At 42.0% G+C, this 9615-nt stretch overlaps 1 protein-coding gene across 1 annotated transcript; it reads left to right on the forward strand.

The window, feature by feature from the left end:
- The first annotated feature begins 4189 nt into the window (after positions 1–4189).
- ikzf5 (IKAROS family zinc finger 5) lies at positions 4190–8583 on the forward strand. Its single transcript, XM_051427793.1, has 4 exons — positions 4190–4707; positions 4844–5015; positions 5390–5563; positions 5644–8583. The coding sequence occupies exons 2-4, from the start codon at positions 4883–4885 to the stop codon at positions 6597–6599; spliced, it is 1263 nt and encodes a 420-aa protein (XP_051283753.1). The 5' UTR covers positions 4190–4707; positions 4844–4882; the 3' UTR covers positions 6600–8583.
- Positions 8584–9615: the final 1032 nt, after the last annotated feature.

The raw sequence follows: 9615 nt of genomic DNA on the forward strand, positions 1-9615 counted from the left end.
ACACTTAGACTTCCTAAGGTGACAGCAGCTTTATCGCGCATCGCCTCATAAAGTCCCATCATATCTGTTTGCCACTATTATCAAATGGCTGTTTAGTGTGCCTCTGTGTGTCCGTGTGTGGGTGTGTGAAAGAAAGAGAATGAGTGAACAACCAGCGTTTGTGTGCTGAGGGGGATGACATGAGAGCACAAAAAGATCAGCATGAAAAGTGGGTTGATCCTGGCTGATGGCAGAAAAATACTGTAAGGGCCACAAAGATTTTGAGCTTTTTATAAGAAAAATAAGCCCATCCTCCTACGCTGAAGTGAAACATTTCTCTTGCTGCTCCTATTCCCTTCTGAAGCTCAGGCAGCTGTGGTCAAACTTAGGTCAATAAAATGTCTGTCTGTCCATTGAGTTGCCACATCTATCAAAAGATGAAAGTTTGTCTTTAAAGGAGAGATAGAATTCAGTGAGGAGAGAGTGGGCCCTTTCTGTGAGGCATGCAGGAAATTAATCAAGGAAATGGGGTTTTTGGTGTGCCTATATCACATCTAATCTATCCTTTGTCCACATGTAGCCGGCTCCAAGCCTCACCAATCAAGAGCGACACGCTGGCTTTATGAAAAGCCACTTGTTCCCTGCATAATTGGGGGGTCTCATTGCTGAGTTAAATGGGAGGTGGAGGTGGAGGGAGGGGCAGTCTTGTTTGCCCATGTAAAGTGTGATCCAGATAATAGCATTCTCATCAAAGGCAGCAATTACATTCATTACAACGGCGCAAGGCGCGCCTGCAAGGAAATTAAGTGGTGAGAGGAAAGAAAAGCTTAATATATACCTCCTTTATCCTATCCCCCACCTCTCAGTTCTTTTTCAAATGCTCCTCATGGAGCGGGAGACCTCAAGAAAGAAACAGTCTCAGTAAGAGAAGAATAAATCTTGTCAAAGTCCCCCTTCACCTTTCTGCCTCCAAGAGGCTCCCGTCTACCGTTACTATGGCTGCACTTGTCTAGGATTAAAAAGCTTTTCCAGGAGGGTAATCTCTAATGCAGCTTTTACACAAGCCCAACAAATGACACCAAGTCTTTAAAAACTGCTTAAGACCTTCTCTAAATTAAATTCCAATTTCTTTCAGGAAAGGAGGAGCAAATCAATTGTCTTGTGTGGCGTTAAACCACAAACAGCCTGTAAATCAAGCGGTTAAGAGGAGAAGGGAACCTTTTCATTCAGGCCTTTTAAATGTGAATCAGAGCAAGTGGATAACACTGCAACCTTCTCAAAGACAGGTGTTGTCCCAGAGCCCATTCTACATGTGGCAGTGTGTATATTCAAACTCGCTCGTATAATTTTGATTAGTATTCTAAAGGTTTTGAGTTCAAGTCAGACCTTTACAAATGTTAAGTATATGAGTAATTGTATCAAAATAGACTGAAATTTTAGATAAACAGGTTGTATTTATATTACATTAGATATTATGTAATTGTATTAATGGCATTCAATGACCAACATGTTTTTTTTTTTAAACTGAAGTATAGGAAGTTTCCATCAGTGACCACAGCATTATTGGGTGTAAATGCCAGCCCTAGTAAGCCCTTTTAGAGTATTACCTGCTCTCAGTCTCATTAATACATGCTCACTGCCCTTTAAAAGAACAGCTTAATATATCGTGCAGTGGACATGTCATTAATGCAAAATGAAGTTTGACCAATTATTTCCTTAAGTATTTTTAGGCTTAATAAATCTGTCCTTCAAAGCAAAGGCACTATTAGTTCTGCAGCAAAAGCTTCGTTAGAAATACAACATAAGATTATTGTTTTAATGATTTATATCGTAGGAATTAAAAACAAAACTACTGAAACAAATGAGAGCACCGAGAAGTGCGCACTTTGTCTTTTCCTGCCGACAAATCATTGTGGCTGTGTGTAAATTATTCAACAGGATCTGGCCCCGGTGGAAACCTGAGCATAATTAAATTGCAATAAAATAACATTAGTGTGGACAGGCTGTTAGAAGGTGATGTAATTGGCCGCTCCGGCGGTCATGGTTCAACTGATGGGGGCAACTGTCACATCTTCCACTGGTCCTGTACATGCTGTCCCTGGGGACTGGCAGCTTACATAGACAAGACTCACTAGCTGACTGTACACTGAGCTTTCATTGTCTGTGCAGTGATAGCCACGATCTGTGTAATCTTGATGAGTCAAGCCTCTTCTGTAAGACTAGGACTTACAAAGAATAGTAGCCTACGTGTGTTAGCTTTGTGTCTTGTGTCATGTAGAGTGCTTGAGTCTCACAACAGTGTGTGGCAGAATGGAAAGTACTTCTTTCATTACTGAGACATGTGCGCCATCTAGTGTCCAGATAACTGTACTCAAATTTGGACAGGCAACAGCAGGTGTACATGCAGGACCAAAGTAACTGTCAAAAAATGTTAGAATAGTGTGTTACAATTCTCTAATGTGACACACAAACACATCATAAACAAGTCCAGGTAGTGAATATGGTGTACACGGGTGTATTTTCAACCCCAAATGAGTGACTCATGTTACAAAGTAAAGTATTAGCTGGCAGCAGGTTTACATTACTGCTGTAATGCTACTGCTCTGACAGTTGCAGTTGTAATGTGGTAAAAGGATACAGCAGTCTCACTCAACTTGGTCGTTTATCATCTACTCCTCAGTGGTTTTCCTACAACTTTGACACAAATGGGGCAATGCGATCTTCACCGAGCGCTTACTGGTAAATTATTGATTGTGATAAAACATGAATGAGTCGATAGCTTTTGAAAGTAATGCAATTGTTGTGGCTCATTTGCCACTTGCGCACAATTGTGAGCTGTACATATGAAAGTGTGTCATGTCACGGATGTGAGTAGATATGGTATCAGTTGACTTCATTAGCTGGTGGTAAGAGAGGGGTGTTAATACTCTAGGGGCTGTCTAAAAAAACAAGTTCCTTCACGTCTAAGCCTATACTTGGACAGTTAAATGCTGATGTTTAACACCAACTCACTGGTAGGGACTCACCATAAGGGCTGTGCCAATAAAAAACTGTACATACTTTGAGACAATGTTTGCTGTCTTAATATCATATATTATGGAGTCAATAAGACATTCCTCTGATAAAGCTTATAGTTAGGGCTGGATCAGGTGAGTCCTGAACCATCCCTTAGTTATGCTGCTATAGGCCTAGACTATCGGGGATTTCCCATGGTGCACTGAGCTACTCTCTTCCTCTCTCTTTCTGCACTCATTCATGTCCCTTTAATGCATGTTACTAACTCCACTTCTTCCCCGGAGTTCTTGTGCTTTCTCGTCTCGCAGGTTCTCGTGGATCCTGGTGGAGCCTCCTGCCATGGTCCTGCTTACTGCCATTGCCAATACTGTTGTTGCTGTGCGTCTGTCTGTCTGTCTGTCGCTCTCTCTCTCTCTCTCTCTCTCTCTCTCTCTCTCTCTCTCTCTCACCCCAACTGGTCGAGACAGACGACCACCCACCTAGAGCCGGAGGATCTGTCCTAGGTTTCTGCCTTTTAACAGGCAGTTTTTCCTTGCCCTTGTCGCCAAGTGCTTGCTCATGGTGGTACTGTTGGGTCTCTGTAATTAATGTTAAAGAGTTCGGTCTAGACCTGCTCTATTTGAAAAGTGTCCTGAGATAACTTCTGTTATGAATTGGCGCTATACAAATAAAATTGAATTGAAATGAATTGAATATAGGGACCAAAGCATTGTAGCTGTGCATCACCATATCTGAATGTGTGGAAACATTTAGTAGGAATACATTCAATTGTGTTAATGTGTAAAAACATAATATATAACATGTTTTGAAATATAGAATATAGAATATATAGTACAATAACAGTTCTATATTTTATCATAAAGCCATTAAAGCCAGTAAAACACTGGCACATCACCTTCAGGCCCATTAAAATAATCTCCTCTGTCAAAGGTAGTTTCTAGCTAGCTGGATAAAGTTTGCTTTATGTATGTGTAAATAATAGCGTTACATGATACTGATATAAACTGTATCTTACCGGATTCTCTGTGGCACGCTGGCAAAGAGGCGTGTTGTCGAGTCATGTTATACTTTAAAAATGTCCACTTTTAATGTTTTTATTGATTTTATACCACGCGGGCAACCGTGTAGCTATATTTTAGCCAAAGTTACAGCCTTACAGGTTGGGAACCTTTCTTGGCGGGTACGTTGAGCTGGTGGCGGGACGGATTTCACCGGCGCACACGCAGTGAACTTTCACCCCTTACACTGGGTTTTTTATTGTTTTGATTTAGCAGGTTGTCTTTTCAAGTGTCTCCACTGAAAGACGGATTTAAAACTAGTAGTGCTGTAGAGGACTTAGTCAAACGCGTACAGAGGATGTAAATAAAGACCAGTGTCGAACAGTTATTGGCGTTTCTGTTGACAAAGATGTTTTCTCCAAGATAAGCTAACGTTAGCTGTCTGGCTATCGTAACTTAGCGTACGTAGCTTTGGCAACAACATGACGATGATGATGATGATGAGGATGAGGATGAGGATGAGGAGGAGCGGTGTGTAGGAGCGACCGACCAGACATCGGATCGCGCCGATTTCCTGCTTGTCAATCACAGATCTCCGGGATTATATTGTCTTTGTGTCTGGATAGCCACAACACGGCTTTAAAACCGACCAAACAAACAAACAAACAAACAAACAAAACTGGTTACATTAAACCAACAAGTTATCTTCGAGGAGGTAAGTTAGATGTGCTAGCTAACATTGGCGGCAGTGCTACTTTGAGTTGTTTCGGATGTGAGTGGTTGCATTATGTTTTTGTGTTGTTGTGTTTGTTCATTTCCGGACCTCACGCCGATTCCTCTTTGCTCTTCAGTAATTGTGGTCGGTTGGACGTTTGCATCACTTTCTTTCAATGGGGGAAGAAAAGCCGGACACGCTTGACTTTGTGAAGGATTTCCAGGAGTATCTGAGTCAGCAGACTCAACATGTCAACATGATATCAGGCTCTGTCAGCGGCGTCAAGGAGGCTGACGAGCTGCCACCAGGTAAACTAGTTATGTGTCATTTGTTGACGTGAAACCCTTCTGCGGCTGGGTTTGGTGCCATTGGACTCAGTGTATTTTTAGGCAAACAGCTGAAAGAGTCACCTTTTTAATTTGATCTGACTTCAGGTTCCTAACACAATTATCATTTCCATGAATGTTATCATAGAGAGTAACTGCTCAAGTGATCATCCTTATCCTTTCTTCACCATCCTTCAATCAGTCTGCCACAAATGCTATTGTATGCAGCTCAACACAAATATTACTGAAGTGAAATTCGCTACAGTGTTCATGAAAATAATATATTGAATGAATCATTTGTTTTCTTAGATAGTAAAGTATAATCTGAGTTTTGATGTGCTCGTCCTTGTATGCAGACTGCAGTCAGAATGGACTGGATCACCCGTCAGTGGACATGTCACTGGAGGACAGCTCAGGGATCCTGGTAGATGGTTTCGAGAGGACCTATGACGGGAAGCTCAAGTGCCGCTACTGCAACTATGCCACCAGAGGCACAGCAAGACTCATTGAGCACATCCGAATTCACACAGGTACGTGTCAATAGCTCATTTTAAAGTGGATGACAGTGACATGGTTTTGTTACTTAGCCTGTTTTTCCTCAATTAAACAGGAGAGAAACCTCACCGCTGCCACCTCTGCCCGTTTGCCTCAGCCTACGAGCGCCACCTGGAGGCCCACATGCGGTCGCACACAGGTGAGAAGCCTTATAAGTGTGAGCTGTGTTCATTCCGCTGCAGTGATCGTAGCAACTTGTCGCACCATCGCCGCCGACGCCACAAGCTCCTGCCAATGAAAGGTGCTCGCTCACTCTCCCATAAGAAGATGCTGAGTGTTTTACAGAAGAAGGCCAGCTCATTGGGCTACGGCCGCCGACTCCTCATCAACTTCAGCCCCCCTTCTATGGTGGTGCACAAGGCTGACAATGTGAACGACTTCTCCCACGAGTTGCCCCATTTACGTCAGGAGACCTATGATAATCAGAGTCGAGCAGTTGAGGATGGACACTCCGCAAATCAAAATCACCATCACCATGATATGGTTATGGATAACCCCCTGAACCAGCTGTCCACCCTGGCAGGCCAGTTGGCCAGCCTCCCTTCAGAGTCCCAGGCCCAGACTCAACCACCCATGTCTCCAGGAGCAGAGTCTATCGTCGACGAGAAGCCCTTCCTCATCCAGCAGCCGCACCCTGCCACAGCTCCCGTGGCCAGCATGGTCCATGCCTCATCCTCTTCCCCAATCACCCCAGAGCCGCGGGCTCCTCCTCACAGCAATTGCAGCCCTGGAGGGGGGCCCTGCAGCGAGCACAGTGGACGCACCAGCACCCCTAGTATCTCCAACAGCCAACCCAGTACGCCGGCTCCAGGCCTTTCCGCTCCACTCCAGGACCCCCACATGCTGCATCACTGCCAGCACTGTGACATCTACTTCCCCGACAACATCCTTTACACCATCCACATGGGTTGCCATGGTTACGAGAACCCATTCCAGTGCAACATCTGCGGCCACAAGTGCAAGAGCAAGTATGACTTTGCCTGCCACTTTGCCCGCGGGCAGCACAAGTAACGGACGGATAAGGAAATCTTTGAAAGAACTTTTAACGGACAACTTTGTTTTATTAATTCTATAGTAATTTTATTTATTGGTCTTTTACTTGGCCTTGATGTAGCCTAGCCTTTGAAAGTTGTACTTATACAGGAAAATGTCAACATTCAGATGGTTTGTATGGTGCCCATTCAAGTGTATTATAAAGGGATGATCAGTGTTTTCAACAGGTTGAGAATTTATTTGTGGTGGGGGAGTTACACTCACATGCTGTCATAAATCAGAAAAACTACTTACTTAACCTTATTTAATGTCGTAGATTACCAAATTCACAATCTTCCTTGAAATTTGTTTGTTATTTGGGTTTGGTTTTTAATAAGCAGAGCTCAAAAACATAAGGCTGTTGTTGGAGGCTGATGTTGGAGTTTTCCCCTAGAAACACAAATGTAACTGACTGGCAAACTTTCAAATGCAATACCATGCAGCACTAACTAAAATTTAAAACTTTCACTGTTCCTATCTAAAGCAAATGTAGATGGGTAAAATTGTATGCATTTTAAATGGCCACAAATCAGACTGAGGATGAATAAAAACCAGTGGCCAGTGGAAGGAAATCATCAGAAAACTAAAACCAACGTATTAATAAATAAAGCGATAACACTGCTGCTGAGGGCAGAATACATACTATACGATTGCAGTTACCAAATGTAAACAGAAAAAACATATATGACTGTAGCTCACCTGTGCCTGCCATCACAGTTAAGGGGGGAAGGGCTTACTCTCAACAGCATGTCTCTTTTTATAATAATACAACATGCAAACAAAAAGAAAAAAGAAAAGCCTTTTCTAGGGTAACTGAGTGGGCAGCCCAAATAAATTCTCAACACTCCTGGAGCTTTATCAAATGATTGCTCTGGTGATACTAACACAGGAGTGAAACTGTTGGCCTAGAGAAAACTCTTACTTAAGCCTTGTTGAAATTATTTCAGTGCTTGGTGCATTACTACTATTTCTTTGCAGTGCCTGACATAGTCACTTTCTTGTGTGTCCAAGATAGAGAGGACTGTTATTTTGAAGATTAATGGATATTATTACAATATCCTCTTCTTACTGTAATGGGTAGGCCCAGAACCTTAGAAAAAAAAAAAAGTTTGGCCATTGTAGTTTTCAATGGTAGCCATGATTTTTATTTTGCCAAAATTCTGCTCCATGAATGCTGCTAAGAAACTTTGGGATCAAAACTATATGGATGGTATCCACTGTAAAACCTGGCCAAACTTTGTATCAGTGGTTTTTGGTCAGCCAGCTCAGTTGTTAAACTAGATTTTGTAGAAGTCGTGTTGTTCTGACGTCCCTCCACACAGTGCCCTTCTTTGACCAGCATCATGGTAACTTCACTCGTTTTGTTAAAAGGGTTTTGCATAATCCTTTTAATTGTGTCACATTCTGATCTTTTGATATTGTATGAAGTCACTTTGATATCCAGTGTCTCCATGTTTAGGACAGAATCAAGTCTTGTGTCTCATGTGAACAGTTTTTCAGAATTGCCACGTCGCACTGGGGATGCCACGTTTGAGCCTTTGTGATAACAAACACTGAGATTCTGCATTTATCATATGGATCCCAGTGCTTTTCTGAATATTTACTGAGTATTGTATTCTGAGTGGTTGGATAGATGTTCAGTGTCAAAAAAGCAAAACCATGTTGCAGTAAGACTGCTACTTTATCAAGATTGTTCTTTGTCTTGGGTACTGTTGTCTGTTGCTTAGCAACATGCGTGAAGAACATAGTTACTGTTTATAGGACCACCTCCTTGTCACCATGCTAACCAGTAATAGGGGCATCCAGTAATGACTGCCTTATGTTCTCAGTGTGTCGTAGGTTCCTAGGTAATGGTGAATGTTGAAGCCTTCCGGCGATCACTCTCTCCCTCTGGGATGGCAAATCATTTTATTGTGACATGAATTAATCTAACTAATTTATAAGTAAAGTGTTTTCTAACTGAGCTGTGCTTTGTCTTCATTTTTTTCTTCTTTCTTTTTAATTTGAATACATACAACATATTACACACCATGCTATACATAAGAATAGAAATACTCCTGGGGTCCACACATCACAGCCGAACCATTCACCGACCTACCACGAGATCAACATCACAACCAAAAGGTCATCAGTCCACCAAATATCCAAACAACACCAAACACCCAAAACAGATAACCCAACAAATCCAAACACCCTCCTACACTTAACAATACCTACAACACCTACCCAGACAATTAGAGGGAGAGAGAAACACACATACACACACACACACACACACACACACACACACACACACACACACACACACACACACACACATAAACATAGTAGTGTAAATCAAAGTATGTACAGAGTTAGGTGAACTGGCCAAAACAGCAACAAAGGAGAAGAAAGAGATTAATAATAATTGTTATGCTAAAATGGATAAATAATAATGTCAATAGTTATGAGTGCGATAAATAGATCATAATTTGTGTAATGGGTCTTCTACTGGGCCAAAGCTGGTCCACTGGGCACAGAACCAGCACCGAGAGTTGGAGGAAGTGCAGGAACCCCATAGGCCAGCCTGCTGTCCGCCCACCCCACAGACCTCCACAGTACAGCCTATTGATTATATTATGATATCTGAGGCTGTACCTTAACTCATGCATACATAATCAAACACAATCAAATGGCTCAAATTTCCATGCTTCCCTGAGGTTTAGTTTTTCCCATTCTTTTAGCAATTTCAAGGTCTGCAGTTTCCTTTTTTCGATGTTGACCTTTCTATCATCTAGTGGGCTTTTTAGATGAAATCGGTATTTTAAGCTTTGTGTGTACTTTCAGCTTTATTACGAATGCTTTTCCAAACAGGATTACAATACTACTGATTATCTATGACATAAATCTCCTAAAATTACAGTTTGTAGATTAATAGTGTATTTTCATTAAGTTTAATATCCTTTTTTGGACTTGAACCCAAAATAGAGCAACAACAGGACAATACCTCATCGGA

The sequence above is a fragment of the Dicentrarchus labrax genome, unplaced genomic scaffold, assembly GCF_905237075.1.
Source record: "Dicentrarchus labrax unplaced genomic scaffold, dlabrax2021, whole genome shotgun sequence".
Lineage (NCBI taxonomy): Eukaryota > Metazoa > Chordata > Actinopteri > Moronidae > Dicentrarchus > Dicentrarchus labrax.